The sequence below is a fragment of the Tinamus guttatus genome, unplaced genomic scaffold (assembly GCF_059628265.1).
Source record: "Tinamus guttatus ecotype Peru unplaced genomic scaffold, ASM5962826v1 Tinamus_guttatus_pri_ptg000048l, whole genome shotgun sequence".
NCBI classification, from domain to species: domain Eukaryota; kingdom Metazoa; phylum Chordata; class Aves; order Tinamiformes; family Tinamidae; genus Tinamus; species Tinamus guttatus.
In genome coordinates, this window is record NW_028288582.1 from 14,385,145 (window position 1) to 14,404,202 (window position 19,058).

The 19,058-nt window shown below is 37.8% G+C and overlaps 1 protein-coding gene across 1 annotated transcript in view; it reads left to right on the forward strand.

Moving 5' to 3' along the window:
• KCNK10 (potassium two pore domain channel subfamily K member 10) overlaps positions 1-19,058 on the forward strand; it is a 54,585-nt gene that overhangs the window by 19,026 nt on the left and 16,501 nt on the right. The window contains exons 2-4 of the mRNA XM_088538863.1: positions 3,329-3,657; positions 11,871-11,988; positions 15,698-15,858. Of these exons, the coding sequence (XP_088394989.1) occupies positions 3,329-3,657; positions 11,871-11,988; positions 15,698-15,858 (608 nt within the window). The remainder of the gene's footprint in view (positions 1-3,328; positions 3,658-11,870; positions 11,989-15,697; positions 15,859-19,058) is intronic.

Here is a 19,058-nt window from a genome sequence, read left to right on the forward strand (position 1 = left end):
ATGGGGATTATTCTGCATTTATTGTAATTCTTTCCTGTGTTCCTGTGGTCCAGTTTGACCTGTAATCAAATTGTAACATTTTAGGGAAACTTGTAATGTGTAGGAAATAAAATCCTTCATTTCCAAGCAGCTAATCAAACCTATTAGAGATGCTAACTAATAGGAGAGCCCTGTTAAACTTCTCTGACCCTTTCCTTATGATATTGTTTCTTCAGCAGTATGTGATTTTATGATTCTTAAGCTGTCAATCTGTGTTTTTAAGTGCTGTGCTTCTGTCTAAGGCTTTGAGAAATGTTTCAGCTAAAGTATTATGGCAGTTTTGAGAACAACAGTAGTAGTTCTTGGCCCATACTAAAAGAAAGCAACTTGCTGTGTGAGCACTGGAACAAATAAAGCCCTATTTGCCTACATATATGTCTCCTCTGTCATCTGAATCCCTGTTATGTTGTTCTTAGTTCCACTGCATGAAATCAAAGTCCCTAACACAGCCAAGTAGTCCAACGTTATCCAGGTAATTTCTAAACTGTCTTTACAGATCCAAGAATTAATGGAATCCACCATTTTCTTAAACTGCTTGTATTCCTCTCTGCAATGTTAAATTGTCAGTGTAGGCTATTTTTGGATTATAGTAAAACTACTACTTGTAAAATTTATGTAAGTATACACAGAATTCACAAGTTCATATGTAACATATGTTCATATGTTTGTTTAAAGAATTTTATAAATGCTGCATCTTACAGGACGCTCACGAGTTAGGAAAAATAAAAAGCATGACATTCCTTCTTTCTAGTTGGAAATCATGATTCAAAGCCAAATGGTAGCAGAAAACACAATTTAACAGAGGTAGAGTTGCATTTACATATCAGGGCTTCTGTTTTCTTACTATGTGCTCAAGTCACTTAACCCACCTTATTGCCAGTAAAGAGTGAGCCAGCTGCTAGTCAAAGTCTCTATGCTGACTTTCCTATAAAATATCAAACTGCTGATTTAAATCCATTTGGAAACATCTCTGGGGTGTTGACTGCAGTTCTGCTCTCTGCACCAGCCTTATTTACAAGACCATCTCTGTCTGTTATTTGTCAGTTGCTCGGTTAGCTGTTTTAAAGCCTTCCTGTATATTAATTTATAGAATACAAAGTATTTGAGGATCAACATTTCTACATACACTTAGAGTAGCTATAACTAGTAGCAGAGAGTAAGAACTTGCGACATAAATCTTCTTAGGGAAAAATGTTATCTTTTATTTTAAATATAAGAAAATGAAGCACAGCTATTTAAGTAAAATGGTATTTAGAAAAACATTTCATGTTTCTTACTCTGAACCTCTCGCTTTCCAAAAATATGATTTGGATAAGAAATATTTATATCAAGAGAAAAGAGAACTCATAAAAGTTAGCCTTATTAGTTCTGGAATTCTTGTTCTTATAAGAAAACCAAGTCATTTTGTGGGGGTATCAAAGTCAGGCAACTCTGAAAGATTAGCCCAGCCTACATCAGACTATGCCAGTCACACCTAGTTTGATAGCTGCTTCCGAAAGTTCAAGAAATTGCAACATGCTATGTGTGAAGGAATACTAGATAAGCCTTGGATCCTCTGAGTATCTTACTAAGTAGTCTCAGGTGTGAAAATCATTCATCAAATTTGCAGATTTTGTGTTAATGAACAATATATGGGACAGTTATGGACTTTAACTAATATAAAGTGACTGAATACCCTTGATGCCCTGGAAGCTGTGTTACACTGATTTTCATCAGCTGAGAAGCTGAGCAGCTGATCATGTCCTTTTGGGAGTACTCAAATTTGAGAATACTCAAATTATTTAATTTAGCAGTGAGATATTGTGACTCACATTTAGGACATCTGTCTCTAGAGGGAGGGAGGTTTCCTGTTCTAATCTCTTCACAGAGATGTACAAATTTTCTCTTCTACATTTCTTCTGCATCCTGTTTTGATATTTCCTGCTGAAGCTCAATGTATGACATGACGTTACTCCATCCTCGCTGATGCATTGATGTATATTGGGAACCATCACTGCCATGGTGATGGTCAAGCTGAGCAGCTGTGCTGAGTGTTTCAAAACTGGGATGAGCTAAAAGGGAATGAATTTGGTGAACTACTGGTGTGTTGCCGTATACATACATATATATATATATAGAGAGAGAGAGAGAGAGAGAGGTGGGGGAGAAATCCTCTCTAATCTTTTTACTATGTGAAGCCTCCAATTCAAACACGGGAAAAATATTTTTGGAAATTTAAAGTTGCTATTGTTTTCTGTAGTTCCTTTACCAGTAAGTCAGTTCTATCCTCAGACAGCTGAGTTCTTTAAATTGTTGAGCAACATAAAAATGATTGATATTGGGAAAGAGTTGTAGTCCACTGCAAACTGAGTGTAATCACCTGTATGCTTAAATCACGTATAATGGATTTATGATGCTGTTCTCCTCAGAGGTTGAAAACCCTTCTGCTCCAGTTCCTGAGCAAAATAGAAAAGACACTTTGGGAATAAGTTCAGGGAATGTAGATAAATTGACTGTATTTTAACAGTAAGCTATCTAAGTCTAAAATGAAATACTCAAATCCAGTTTCAAAGAATTTGTAGGCCAGTGGCAGGTATACCATGGTAGGAGTAGAGCAGAGAGATCATTTAAAATGAATTGAGCTTCCTTGAAGACTGCATTTGGTACCATTGCACTAGCGAATGCCGGGGAACCTCCTCTCACCCTGCCAGGGCTAACAGTGGCAACAGAGAGTGGGGATGTATGATTTTGAGACAGTAATTGAATTAGCTTCCAGGCTTTAAGAACATTTTCAGAAGAGATGTCTTTGTAGATACCTGTGAGTTATATGGGCCTGCTTACTGCGGTGAGCCAAAATGAGAATTTTGATATGGAAAAAGACGTTTTCTGGGCCAAGTTATAATCACTGATCATCAACAGTTTAAATTCCCAATACAAGTACTATTAGTATTACAATTTAAAGATATGTATCTCTGTCAGGGTTCTCCGAAAATGTCACCTTGTAGAATTTATGTTCTGCTTTCTCACATCTTCATGTTCATATTGGAGAAATTGATTTCCAAATCTTTCTGAAATTTTTACTTATGCAATTGACCTATCCAAGTTTAGAAGTAATGGATGAAATAACTCCTTGAAGTAACTTTTTAGGAATGTGTAAAATATACTTTGAACACTCCAGATGAAATTCTATTGCATGTGAATAACAAAGTTTATTCAACTATCTTGAAAATGGTGTTTAGACAAGTTGTATGTGAAAATCAAATTATTACTCGTACAGTTTCTGAACATGAGTTGTTATTTTGCGTTTCAGTTGCTGTTCCCTCACCAGTGCCAGCTTGCGAACCCAAACCCAAAACCAACGGGCATTACCCGGCTCCACGACTCTCCGTTTCCTCCCGAGCAACTGTTGTCGCCAGCATGGAAGTCCCTTCTCAGGGCCTGCAGACAGTCATGAAATGGAAAACAGTAGTGGCCATTTTCGTTGTGGTTGTGGTTTACCTGGTGACTGGAGGACTTGTCTTCCGTGCCCTGGAACAGCCTTTTGAAAGCAGGCAGAAGAACACAATAGCATTAGAGAAGGCTGACTTCCTTCGGGAACACGTTTGTGTAACCCAGCTAGAACTGGAGACGCTCATTCAGGTAAGCCATGTGTAGAAGACTATTTCTTGGGAGTCAGGAGAAACAACTTGTCAGTTCATTGATCAGCTGAATTGGTTGGAAACATGGGTCTTGTTCACAGGGTCTTGCCCTAGACTGCTTAGTGCAAAGGAAGAAAAAATGGTAATAGGCAATGTGAATAACAGGCTCTTTCTTAGTTATTTTAGTGGCCTGGAAATAGAATATTTTGTGTTCTCAAATATTCTAAATAGATGCTAAATATCTTCAATACAATGATGAAAAATGTATGCAAAGAAAATCAGAACTTGATATCTGGAAAGGAATTTCATGGCAGGTGACAAATTTACCAAAGGCTTGCCTATCTTTTCCTTCAGGATTAATCCCAGCACCAGGTGAGCCAAGAGTACATGATAGATGGGAATTCTGAAATAAATATTTGACCAAGAATTCTGAAATTACTGGTACATTAATTTACAGGTTTATTATTAATAATTTTAGGTAAATGAACCATGCAGAAGGCATACATTTAGAAGCAGGAAATAACCTTAAATTATTACTCTGGTCTACTGATTTTCAAAGACTTAGAGTAAATTTTGAAGGAAATAAAAATAAGATACATAGGGACAAGTAGAGAATGTAATAGCATGCAAGATAAGTTAGTCAAAGGCAGAGTTATCTTTCATTTATTAGGTCTCTAGACAAGGAAAACATTATGCACCTCATCTACATACCTCACTCATACTTAGCAAAGTATCTTCTAAGATCCCATCTAAAAACCCACCTAGAATCCCACCAGCTAACATGGAGAAAATGGAGATTAGTTAAGAAATATGAGATACCTAAGGATATATTGCAACAGTGTCCAACACCAAAGTTAAACTTCAGCTTCCTGTTTTAAATCTGAATTTGTGTATGAGCCTTTCAAGAGCACCATGTGTTAATATCTTGGGTTATTGGTATGTCTGGTCAGAGATCCATTGTGATTTTAGGCTGTTTTGAGGATCACAGATCTATGCGGTGGATTGTATCCACTCACCTCTATAAGCCTCTTCCTGGTGGATCAGACTCCATTTTAAAAGGTGTTATAATTTAGTCTTTCCATTAGGAAACCGCCCCAGTATCCCACTGATGTGACAATAAAAACATACTCCTAGTTTTCAGCCTAAACTCATTTAATTTCTGTGTAGCTTCTGCTTGCTTAACTGCTTCCTCTCCCTTGCCCATGTGCAAACTGCAATCCTCTCCTGCCTTTCCTAAGCAAAACAAATTATTCCTGTTTCTTCACAGATAGGTGTGGGCTTACCCTGCTTGTGCTCTATGTGCACTGAAGACAATTCTGATTTGGAAGCTGGCTGTCCTCGTTTGTGCAGCCCGTTACTTGAGCTAAAGGGCCAAACCTGCTTCAGCAGGAAGCAGTACCATGCTGATGCGACTGTGCAGCTTTTGGATCAGAGCTGGCTTGGATCATAGTCACATCTTCAAAAGATAGGTGAACATGGTTGGTTTTCAGTGTAAATTCTTCCAGTCAGGAAGAATTGGCTCAGATCCATTTCTTGTGAAAATGTTGCAGAGATTATAATTTCCCTTGACACTTTAGGTATGATGTATGCTGGCTGATTACAGGTTTTTTTAAAAAAAAACATATTAAAAGCAAGAAGTTGTATTCCCCTGATGTGAATGTCACTATTAAAAGATATGCAAAATACTTTCTTTTTAGCAGAAAACAGAATACATAATAGATACAACAAGCAAAGCACCTCAGCAGCATAGTAAGACGTCTGCACAGAGACCACAGTACAAAGATTTCTTAATAGCTCATATTCTCTAGCCTAAGCTATGTGCCTGTTTTAACTCGTTATTGTGCATGACATCTTGTCCTTCTTTCACCTCAGAAGTGGTGACACAAAATAATAAACAGACATGCTGTGTCACTGGAAGGCAGATTTTCTGAACAAATTGTATCGTCTCTTGGGAGTTCAGTATGTCCTCAGGCATTACACTGGGTAACTGGAAATCATTTTGAAAAGGTAAATTAAATGTGTGTAGCAGCTTAGCATGTGAATGTCCTAAGGCCAAGTGATGTGAAATATTGGAAGATTTATCAATAAAGAACGATATCCTTTGGGTTTTTCAGAATGTCTGGGAGTCAATGTCTGAATGCAGAGAAGAGGTCAGGTGTACTGGTACAGCAAACTGTACCACAACCAGTGAGCCAGTGTCTGAGGATAATGTCTCGGGGTGTAGTGTTATGCTTTCCTGCCTTCTTGTTGATGATCTCAAAAGTGATAACTCTAGCTGGCACAATGGGTTGCTGCATTGCACCAAATGCTGCACCTGCCTTTACAACTGTAATTTCAGCTTCCACAGCGATCTCCGTGGGTCCTGGTTGCTGTGTATATTTATCACACGGCTGCCCCTAAAGGAGATATTTATCCATATCACCTGACTGCCATAAAGTTCATCCTTTCCAGAAGGACTGTGATGACTCAGCACTGTGCTTTGGAGAATGCACAGCATGGAGAAAATACAAAAGGAGAGACCTGAGAACTGGTAGGAATCCTGTATTGTAGGTGTGGTTCTGGAAGGAGAATTTTTAAGGAGGAGAGAGTAAAAGAATATCCTATGATTTACAAGGTTAACGATGGACACTTTTCTCCCTTTTGCTAAAATTTCAGTCTTTCAAAGGGTTCTGCTTTACGAAACTTGTAAGAAAGCTTTATAGCAATAACCATATAGCTGAGAAAATTTTGGTGTGGATGAGACATGCTTTCCAAATTGATCTCCAATAACCCATTGAAAATACTTGCACTGGTGGCACAGATGTGAATTGCCCTGGTGATAGTGCTGAGTCCAGAGTGTGGGTTTCATTCATAGATTTCAGAAAAAGTATAGTGATGAGAGCAGTGTAAATCCATAGGAAGATGCAAATCCGAATTTAAGTTTTTGTTTTTCTCTTGTGCTTTGGTTTAGATCTGTCTAATGTTAACACCATGACAGATTTTTTCTTTCCTTAATAATATCAAATGTTTCATGGTGCAGGCTACATTTTCTCAAGTCTCCTGAAGTAGTTCTTAACTGTTCTTTTTCTTCTTCTTCATCTATTGCAGTGAAACAAAATGTTATTATTTATTCCCTTATGTGATCTACTAATTGGCATAATGATGAATACCAGAATAAGAAAATAACAAAACTGGTTGCTTTATCTTAGCACTTTTGAAGCTGAAATTTCAGTGTCAGACAGAAATGAAATCTGGAATATGCTAAGAGAATGAAACTTCTGTTGCTTCAACTCAATTTATCGCTATTGTAACCATTTGAAAAAATAACAGAGGGTAGGAAGTTTCAAGTGACTGGACATATGGTTGAGTAAAATGACATTGATAGATTATAAACAGCCTAACAGCTATCTAAATATTATAAATATATTATAAAACTCTCTTTGTTACCATATGTTAGGCATAGCTTATTAGTAGCTGGAGTAAACAAGAAGTCACCTTGGCTTCATAAGAAAGTACATTTAGACCATAATGTGAAGAGGCTATACCTGTTTTTGAAAGATCAGATGTTATCCGTCATTAGGAGAGACAGGGAGGAAGACCATCAGTGTGTTTTAGCAGGGTTGCTCTTATGGACCTGATAAGAAAGAGTTGATACTCTGTTTTCACTTAGCCTGTTCATTGTGCAGAATAAAAAAAAACAGATGTTGTAAAAAGCCCTAAATTTTGGTATAAAATAGAATGGTTTACTATTGTAAGAAGTTAGGTGCTTTCTTCTCTCTCTTTTCTTCAAGGTTTCACTTATTGTGATTGATTATAGTCAGAAAATCTCACACCTGGGAACTAAGTCATATTATCAATGGCCACTAATGACTACAGCAATTCTAATGAGCCTGTAAACTGAAAAAGAAGTAGAGTTGGAAATAATCTAGTCAGACGTTACTGGCTAATTTTGTCAATAAGAGTTCTTATGTTGGACATGCATATCCGATTACTGTTCTGAACTATTTTTCCAGAAAGGATAAGCAAACAAGGGAACATCCTGTAAAGATATTTCAGTTTTTAGCTTTTTGTCAGGTTCATTAGCGTTATAAGTGAGCTTGTCTTTTCAAGGTGTTCCATTACAGATTGAAGAGAACTTGCATGACTTTCATGTGCTAGAATAGAGCTCTAAATGGAGCAGAAAAAAAAAAGTCTTTTGAGATAACTGTGGGGAAGACTTGCCTGTTGGTGAAGATAGGAAAAGACTATTTGTGCTGTGAAGAAAAGCAATGGTAAATATCAGATTAATGGATCTTCCTGTGCATCTGATGGGTATTTTCCTCTATATCCCAAGTTTCCCTCTGCCCTGATCTTTCTTTATTTTTGTGTGAGCGCAGCTGAGAGCAACTCAGCTTATCATCCTAAGGACTATATGAAAAAGAATTCAAATCTCTTGAGTCAGGTCTAAGTTGGTGCAGATACCCTAGCTGGTCGCTTTAACCAAGAGATACTACAGTCACACTGAACGCAGTAGGACTCTGCTGCTGTTCTGCAGCTACATTGCATCCAGAACATAGCTGAGATGTTTCAACAGGTTAAGCCCTCTCACATTAGATAGCTCTGCATGCCCCTTGTTGAATGTTGTAGGTTTGTGGCACTATTCTATACCAGTACATGGAGGACATCAACTCACTTTTGATAAATGTAGATGATAATCATCTGGCTGATTGTTCCTAGAATGCTCCTGTGGGATAGGCAAAAATATTTAAGGGATGGACTCTCAAAGCTCATTACTTCTGGTTATTCATGAACAAAAGTTGTTGACAATTTTGATGCATAAGAGGGAATAAATGGGAGTTTATAATGAGAATACTTTAATCACTGAATGAGAGTAGTGAGAATAAGGGGAGAGGTGGTGCATACAGAAAAAAAAATGCTTTTTAGGAATTAGCCTTTAAAAGCATCTTCCTAATAAGAGTATCTGAATAATCATTGTAGAGAAACATCTGAGCATGAAAGACAATTGTAGCAACCTTCTGTGTGCTTGATAGGAATATATTTGGAATTATGGAAGGAGATAATCATTATTGGATTAGTGTGATCTGTGGAGGGGAATTAATGAAAGTCAAAAAAGGGATGATAAGAATTTTCTGTTCTGTTCTAACTGAATTCCTATGCTTGGTTACAGAGGAACAGATCCTTGGAATAGTGAATACCCAAGTGTTCTTGGAAAACATTTTTCTTTATGCTTGGGTGCTACTGGAGAAATTAAAGAAACATGAATAAGTAAATCAGATAAAAGCTTTGCTTCCCAAGAAATGCAGAAGAAGTCGGCTTGATTCCTGTATCCCCATCAGCTGCATTAGCTCCCAGCTATCTTGTTGCCTGTGGGCATATTCTAGAGTCTTTTCTTGAGTTAATTGTCTTAATTAGTGATCAAGGTACCTAACATGCAAGGGGGGATCAGATAGTGGTTATGAGGGTAAAGTGAGGGCTGGCTGCTCCTGAAGCTGAGGACCATATGATGGCCAGTAGAGCAGAGGCCTTGCTGGCCAGAGTCTGTCCCTCCACCCCCACTAAGGGAGCAGGGCAGGGTGGGGGGTGCAGCGTCCAGATCATCAGACAAGTCTGTAGTGGTGAGACAGGTCCAGGGCCAAGTTAACAACACCAGACAGGGTCAGGTCTAGTCAGGGTAATTGTGGTCAGTTTGTGACGGCCGGGCAGGGCCATGGTGACAGAACTGGGCCAAGGCCAGGACGGATGGTTGCCCATAGGTCAGGCTCATCGGAGCCTGTGGCCAAGCAAGGGTGGAACTGTGGTGGGGCTGGAGCCTAGCACCGCTGCTATTGCAATCAGTAAAATTATAGGTGGTCAAGATGCAACACTGCAACACTTATTTATTTATTAGTGGAAAGATGAGAATGAATTGATCCAAACTACACTGCCCTCAGATAGGAGGATATAATCTGTATTTGACAGCATAAGCCTAACAGGAGTCATTGCTGCTATTGATGATCTGTAAGGGAAAACAACAACCTACTTCCTCTTAAACACCCAGAGGACTCTGTTCTACCCCACATACTGCTGCCCTGTGTGTGTCACTTGCCTGCCCATGTGTGCCTTATCTCCCTCTGCTGAAGACACCATCACTGAATATCTCCTGCTGCTCTGAAATGCTACCATTTAGTTTCCAGGCAAGGTCAGAGGAGAACATTACCTTGCAATATGTCCCAGGGTCCACTGCATACTCCAGAGATTCCTGAGCTCAGACTGACCCAATAGGCTCCTGGATGCACATCACAAAGCATGTACCATAGTAGCCAGTCCTGGTTGTCAAAAAAATAATGGTTTCACCTCTGATCTTCAAATCTCTCAGCAGATCCCCATGAGCTACCTGTGTTCTACCACATTTTCTTAGGTGCTGGCATTTGTGACAGGTTGTGTTGTTCAGGCCAAGAAATCTTAGACCAAGAAATCTTAGAATAAAATTGCCAGATGAATCCTACCTTTCTTTTAGACTTTCTGCATAGCTTTCAGCAGGCCAGTCATTTTGTACTTCAGTCTTGATTTATGGGGGGACAAGGAGTGTGGAGTTGGCAATTATTTATCAAGCCTTTGCTGAATTCTGATCCTGCCCATCAGAATGTAGGCAACCATCTGAATCTGACGTGTGATCTGCTTTGCTTTCAGCAGACATTCACCAAATTATTACCAAGTAGTAGAGGTAGGATGCAATGCTCCAGCTCTCGGCTAATTTGTAGTAGCAGTTCAACAGCAAATATTCCCATTTAAGGGGTATGTGAAGAGCAGTGATGTGTGTAACTTAAGGCACTGTAAGCATATATGTCATCATATTTTTCATATAATTTTGACAATATTCTCATATAATAAATAACATAGTGTAATATCTAATGTACATATATTAATATAATATATAACAAAAACACTCATATACTATTCATAGTATTTTCATATAATATACACTTTCATAGGAAAAGAGAAAAATGTCAGGCATGAAACCCTGATACTTCTCTAGGTTTTCCCTTTTAGTAGTGTCAGGGAGCAGTGAAGGCTGTCTGCTCTGCCAAAGAGCATCAGCCAGGAGCCAAGTGCCAAGCCAAGTGGCAGGTACCAGAAGAGCTGGGAGGGGTAAGGGGTATAAAGAACTTCTTGGAGTTCTTGAACTCTTGGAAATGAGTTGCAGTTGAAAACATTTGGGAAGCAGAGTTTTTTTCTGTAAGACTGTCATTCTAGATACAGTTAAAGAGCGAGTGATCTGAATTTCTCTATGGCAGTCTGTAGATTGCATGAGATCTTCAAATAACTTGAGTATATGTGTTATAAGGCATCTCCTTATAACAGCTGGGAAAAAAACAGCTGAATGCTCCAGGTGCTGATAAGAGATTTATGTTCTGTACTGTGGAGGCTGTGGACATTAGCTCTACCTTTCTTTGCACAGTGAAAGTTGCAGCGAAAGCAAATATGTATGTCTTCATGATGCAATGTGATGCCTTTTTAAAAACTCCCAAGAATTTTTTCAGCTTGCTGATTTGGTTTCATCTGGTGTTGGGCGAGTAGGACAATGACCTGTAAACAGTAGAGCTACCTCAGCTTCTGTTTTGCGTTTAATCTGCTCACACACTAGCTGGGGGTCTTTGAACCATGCTGTATTGGTAGACAAGTGATCACGTCCAGGATGGCAACTAGGAAGTCCTGGCTGATCATAAATTTGTCCATGATATTTCCATAGTTATTCTATTTGTTGGTTTCAAGTGGGATATAAATAAATAAATTCTATTTAGCACAAAATATAAATAACTTCATCAGTTACAAATTGTCAGCAATCAAAATTCTTGGCTGACTAGTTTCAATTGACTTCATGAATAGTATTTGTTTTTACCACCCATCTTGCTGCTTCTATCACCAGCTTTTTCCATTGAGATTTCTTTTCCTTAGCAAATATTGCCACAAGAACAATATCTATGGATTTCTTTTGTGTTATTAGTCCTCTGTTTCCCAGCGCTTTGTATCTTTTCTCATTGTCTACATATTGTGTCTTTATTATCTCATCTATCTCAATTATCTACATTAGTATCTATTTCAGTCACTTATCAGATCTTATGTACAGAATATTCTACTGTACTTTGAGCAGGACCCAAAAAGTTTAAATCCGAGCTGTTCCCATAGTCCTATCTTGACTTATAAGGCATATGGTAAGGTAAGACTGATTTGTTATCTCTTTTTTTTTTCTTGCAGCATGCTATTGATGCTGATAATGCTGGAGTCAGTCCCATAGGAAATTCTTCTAACAATAGCAGTCACTGGGACCTTGGAAGTGCCTTTTTCTTTGCTGGAACAGTCATCACAACAATAGGTATGTTTATCTTTTAAAATATAGAGATGCACAGAACTGGATTAGGAAATAAATTTCCATGAAGTGCATCACAAAGAAATAAAGTGGCAGGACTGTATTTCTCTTAATTCTCAAAAGACATAACTCTGGCAGTAAGCCTCTGGGCAGGTATCAGAAAATGTTCATACAGGGTAGAACAACAGTGCTGAACTGCAAAATTAGTAGCACCTACATCTTTAAACCCTTGGTGTAAATGTAGATCATCTTAATTTTCACTATAAAGGTCAAGAACCAGTGCCAGCTAAAAGAACCTTGTATAGATATTGGAAATTACAGTTTAATTTGTGCAGACAGGTAACATTTTTTTCTGAAGAATATCAGTTAATTTTGGCTCTGAACCTTTATGTAATTATTTCTTTTAATATCTTACTCCTTGTAACTGGAAATATACTCACATAAGTATCAAATCCTTTTTCAAGATCCTTAGCAAATACTACCTTGTTTGAAAAAGTTCCACAAAAAAAAATTTCTTTGCTATTTCAGAATTTGTTTCCATGAAATACTGTCATATTTCTCCTTAGTAGATGGAGGGTATACTGGAATGCTCCATTTACTTTTCTGAACAATTCATTTCTGGTAATTTCATTATGCACGTCCCTGTCATCTGTGTCACCTATATATTATGTCTGGTGTAGTTAGTCTCTCAGTCTGTAAGTGTTGGCTTTAGGTGTGCCAAGATTTTTATCCTCTGTTCTGTGAACCTGTTCTTTTGAAGATTGTTGAGGCAGTTGGGACTTCAGAAATCAATCTGAAGGGAAAAGATGATAAACCAATAACACTGATAATAAGGTTAATCTATGAATTATAATATAGTTCTTTGGTAAATTTAAACTCTTCTTTAGTGCTCTCCTGATTATTAAGGGATCAGCAGATATTAAAATTTGGAAATCGCAGACAAATTGTTGCTTTTTATTTGCATTGCTTTTGAAGATTCTTCTAATTGTTGGTACCACGACTGCATGAATTCTATCTGGACATTTGCCATATTTTAATTATGCACAGTACATTTCTTCAGCAAAGCACTGAAATATGGAATAAGGTGCTTTTCCACATTATGACTGTGATGCATACTCTGGTGATTGTACAGACAAATAATCCAAAAGCACACAGCCTTCATTAAAGTGTGAAAATCTGGACTGAAATCTGCAAATTCTTTATGCAGTTAAAGCAATAAAAATATCCTGGTTTAGTTATATAAACTTGCTGTTATGATGAACTCAAACACCGAAGTTGATGCCTCTGGCTCAGAGTAATGGTAAAAGAGTACAGAGTGCACACCTCGGAGTGTCTCTCTACACTGTTACACTACCATGTGCTTTTAATAGTAACATAAAACTGGGAACTGGATAGAGGGAAAATATGTCTGAATTAAATGTCCAAGAGAGAGACTTTTAAATTGCTCATTAAAATAAATGCCACTAGTTCTGTATGTTGGCATAGTTTAGGTAGGCACATTCATTGACATCTGTTATTTATATAATTTGTTGAAAAGAGCCTGATATTTGCTTTATATTTTCCATGAATGAGATATTGTGTATTGTGTCTGGGCATGAAAATTATTTTATTTTATCCTCCAAAGATCTGCTAGATCTCTTCTTATGTAGACAGACATTCAGCAGACTTTTTTGCCTCAGTCCACTGACCTATGTAACCTCAATTTTCTCAGACTTTCAGCAGAAACCTGGGCTCACAGATGCAGCCATGAAACAGACCGTGGCTTGGAGGAGGTGGTGCACGGTATCGACAAAGTGATTGCACCATCCTGTGCAGAGGGATGTCCCTGTTGCCAGTGTCACAGACTTTAGAAGGAGCCTTAATCCCCAAGGACCTGGGGATTTGCTGTAGATTAAGCAGACACTTTCTTACATCTCCATCTCACTGAATACTCTAGTTTCCACTTCAGCTCATCAGGGACTTGTCGGAAGTATAACACCTAAGATGGAGAAAGTTTCACATGATGTATCTTTCCCTAGACAGCACAGTGCCATGTTGTAATTCACTCTCAATTTTCTTACTCTTCAGGGCATTCTTGAACTTAAAAATGGCTCTTCTTGGACATTTTATAACATTATTACAAACACGTAGTGTCTGGCTCACCTTCAGATCAAAGAGTCTCTGGTCTGCAGTTAAACAGGACTGCTTCCCTATAAAGTATGACCTACTCCTATTCCTAGATGTGGCCTTCTTCCTTCCTCTATGTTGCTGAGTCTCTCTGACAAATGTTTTTCTGTGGTTTTAAAAGGCAGTACTTATACATTTGCTTTGCACTGCTCAAAATCCAACATCCCAGGAAAAATCTGAAGAAAACAGAGTATTCTAAATAACAGCTGAATGTTGTTTGTGTCTACTCCTTTAGTGGGAAGGTGTTACTTCCCTGACAGTGAACATATATATTTCACAGTCACCAATCATGTGCTAGCAAGACACTCTGGCTTTGGAAGTGAACCCAGCTTAAAGAGTCCTCATTCTTACCTGTGTTGCAGTTCGCCAACACCATAGTTATTCTAGTCTTCAAGTTTACATTGTAAATAAAATCACTGAAATAAGAACTAAAAATAACCTTCAAAAAGGAGAAGCAGAAAGAGAAAGGCAAGGTAGATTTGAATCTATAGTCAAATTCAATCTATGAGATCAACTTTAGTCAAATTCATTAGTTTCCTCAAGTCATCACAAATCCTTGTCTTTATATTCTTCAGTGCAGCCTATTGTCTCTAGTTCAGATAGGTCTATTTATATGAAACTCACCTATTTTAACTTTATCTATGAGAGAGCTGTAGAAATCCAGAGGAAAGAGGATTCTGGCATGTTACAACAGTCATTAGAGGATCTACCTCCTCAGAGTACATCTTTTTTCTGATGATACCCAGTGTTTCCCAATCCTTACATGGAATCATAAGGCTCGGAATGAAAACCAAACATGTCCAAATATGCTGTGTCCAGAAAAGATAGTTTTAATTCATGAGGTACAGCCATGTAATTTATGTGTTGATAGGAATCTGTGATCTTTTCAACAACCCTGGGCTACCGTAAAAGAAAGAAAAAGGTAGGCATGTACTTGCCTTTATTACAGCAGCGAAAGCACTAGTTAAATGTAAATGGGTTAAGATGTCCAGAGAGAAGGCTTAAAAACTTATGTGCTAAAAAATACTAAAAATAATCAAATATGAAAGTTAGACTTTTTTACTTTTAAATCAAAAGGGAATTGAATAAAGCCAGAAGAAGCCCTTGAGATTTCAAGTAGTGTTGAGTGTGGTTTTGTCAGTGCAATGAGGTGCTGAGGAAATTATGAGCTAACGACAGAAAACGAGTCTTGTCAGGTGCATCACACTCTCATCAGGAAGCAACTGGCAGAACCAAGAAGAGCAACAACATGGAGGCATTGGGCCAGCACTAAGTGATTTTTGAGCCATAATGAGCCAAGCTAGATTAATTACTCAAATAGTAGCTTTAGTTAGCAAGATGATTCCATGGAAAAAATGGGTAACTGAGGATAAAAATGAATAACTCTAAACCGCATGGGGCAGCTTGCATGGGGAATGATATCATGCGATGGAGAGTTTGTGAAGAGGAATTACATGTGAAACAAAGGCACCCCTATAGGATCAACCCATTAGTTTTTCCAAAAAATGATATATAAATTCTGAGACTGACAACTTTTTTTCCTTCTCAGGATATGGGAACATTGCCCCAAGCACTGTCGGAGGCAAAGTTTTCTGCATCTTGTATGCCATCTTTGGGATTCCACTGTTTGGCTTCTTGCTGGCTGGGATTGGAGACCAACTTGGAACCATCTTTGGGAAGGGTATTGCAAGGGTGGAGAAAGTTTTCAGAGTAAGCTTATGGTCAATTTTTCACTCGCACGGTATAACTTGTCTAGCTTTTAATTCTGTTGCTATAATTTACAGTCCTCTTCAAATACTGAGCAACATTGACATACTTAGTTTAAATGATGCTTAATCTCCTTCAGAACCGTCTGTAGTCAGTGGAGAGAAATAGGCTTCTCTGGACGGTTATGTGGGGAATATAAATTAGAATCAGAATTTTCTTCTTGATGATCCTTTATTTTTTAGTGACTACAGGCTATCTCTCTGGAACGAATCTCCTAAGCTACCTTACAAGGAGTATATGTAAAACACTCTCCAAAACACTTCAGGTTGCTGTTTTGACTTTGCCTCACTGAAAATATAGGGAAGTAGTATAATTTCTGGAGGACCAGGGATGCAGGGAAGACCAGTGCAATTTCTGAGTGTACTAGTAATAAAGCCTAAAAGACTTGGAAAGCAAGATTACTGGAATGGATGTAAGTTTGGGAGGAGAGATGGCTAAATGATATGCTTTCACTGTGAGAGGATGGATGTTGGAGTGCATCTGAGTGGTATCTTCTTCAGGCGTTTACACCACTGTGCACCATAGGTGTATCCTACAATGGATTGCAGGATGGATTTTCTAGAGTTGAGCAGCTCATATGTAATTTCCCTTAAGGTGTCCAGTACCGTCCATTTCCAAGTTAGCGTTACCAGAAGCAATTCTTCCACAAGCAATGCCACAGAACTGGCAGACGCCATTTTGCTAATTTGCTCATGGTTCACTTCAGGGATTCTCTCTTTGAAGCAGAACTTCTAGAAGTGCCCTGTGTGGTGGTTCCCTTGGAGACGGCATAAGTAGAGGTAAGTCTTTTAGGAATGGAGTGGATAAGGAGCTGTCCAAGCTAATTAGTTTAATAGATATCTATTTCTAAAACATTCCCACAGATGAGAGAGAATTACTTGTAACTGTTTTTTGAAAGGAAATAATTGAGTATTAGATTGGAGTATGAGTGATTTTCTTTTGATTGAGTTACTGTGAAGTGTCTCAGACTAGCCATTAGGAATATCTCTCAGTATAAATGTGGAAAAGGGTGGCTACTGAATTTCACTGAAATAGCATTTACATGCCAGAGCTCAGATCACTTGAACAGCATATATTTTTTTGGAAACTGCATAGTTCTCTGAAAATCAGGTCATGAAAAGTTGGCTAAGGTTGGATTTGCAAAAATGAAATGAGACAAATTCACAATTTTCTTTTAAAATTCATTTCTTCTTATTTATACCTACTTCACCTCAAAGGAATCTGTAAACCTTCAAGTCTGGTACTGCCCAAGAGAACTAAAGTCTGGTAGTTACTATAAGAATTTGAGAGTAAAGAGATCTTTGATTCATTCTCAGCTTTGTTAGAGTTTCTGAATGACTTGGGAAAGAGCGCTAATCTGTCAGCCAAAGTATCTGCCAAATACTTTATCAATAAAAAATAATACATATTCTGTTTAAGATACAGATATCTTAAACATAGATGAATGTTGTTAATACAATGCCATACAGCCCTTTGGCACATATTAAGAGTTTTTTTTTCTGGTACTCAAAAGGACTTTCTGCTTTTTCTTCACTTAATGCACCTGTTTATAACCACACAGAGTATTCCTTTTCCGACTTGGCATTTTGTCAGCTCCCAGAGCAGTTTAGAGAGCTGAGGTGCCAAAGTAGTTTAAAGATCTGTGTTCCCTTTGACTAGCCCAGATAAATGTTTATTCATTTCAGTTCTGTCATGATTTTTGAGGGTTTTATACATCATTTCCTTCAAATATTACTGATAGTAAGTTTCAGCTATCTATCTGAACTGTTCTTAGTTTAACCTACAGTTTACTTTCAACTTAGTAACTAGTCTTAATAACAGTGATTTCCCAATTATATGATTATTTATACAATGACTGACATTATATTAGCACAGTATGCATGTATGTTGTTAGCTAATATAGAATATGGTAATTATATTTTTAATTTCTTTTAAATTATCATTTTTTTTCAATTTTTAGATGTCATAAGTATTTGTGTCTAATCAGAAAATCCAGAAGTAAGAAGCAATTCTTGTTTTAATTCTGAGCTGTGAACAAAATGTAGTTCTATGTGTAACTCTTGCTTCTTGCTTTGTAATTGTCTTCGTAGTGCATTCAAAGGCAGCATCTTTGTAGGAGTAAATCAGAGGAATGGCATAAAAATAGGAGACTAGAAAACAATGAAGAATAACAAATGTAGTCTAAATAGACCCTGGGAGGACTAAGAAAATGTCAGGTGTGTCTCTTATGAATCTGCTGGGGTTTTCTGAGGAGTCACTGAGTGTGTATCAATGATTTAGTGATAGCATCTGTTAAACTTGTTAAGGTTTTGACAAGTTTTCTCATCAAACGTTATAAGGAAATCAAGCTGTGATGAGATAAGAGAGAAGATTTTATGTATCAGTAAGTGGATAAAGGGGAAATGGAGATTAGGAATAGATGGTAGAACTGTCAGTGTGATTCCACCAGAGTCCTTGCTGGAATCTTACTGCTTTAGTACAAGTGGCCCACAGTGAATCAGAAAGAGGAAGAATATGTAGATGACTGAATTTACAAATTACATCTCCAGATATTTAAAGATAACTAAAATGATAGTGACTTGTATTGAGCTGCAAAAGGTTGATAATATGATAGGCCAAATTCAGAATGCAGAAATGCATTTGTATTATGGTTAACGAGTATAATTCTAATACACAAAGGGATTTTACTACTCTGAAAATAACACCACAAAGCATAGCAGCAGTCAAAAAGGGAAACAGGGTGTCCATAAAGGGGCTGAGGATACCACCCATACCACCATTGCACAAATCCACAGCGCTCTTGGACAATGAATATCACATGCAGCTCTAATCCTCCCATTTCAAAATTCTGTAAAGCAGTGCTAGGATCTGCATGAGCAGTCTTTGTAGCTAAGTCTTTAAGACTACATTTACTAACTGCCCACTAACTATTTGGAGCAGTACAGGTTGTACTCTTGAGAAGGGAGTGGGAGGAAAAAGGCAGAAACTTTTTGTATGTCCCAGACTTTATATAATATAAAGTTTACATGTGCATATGGCTCAACACTCTGTTTCTGTCTATCTTCAGTTACTTTTTGTAACTGTACTCTTTATACATTCATTTTTATAGCTGTTACATGGCCGGTGTCAGGACAGGCAAAAAG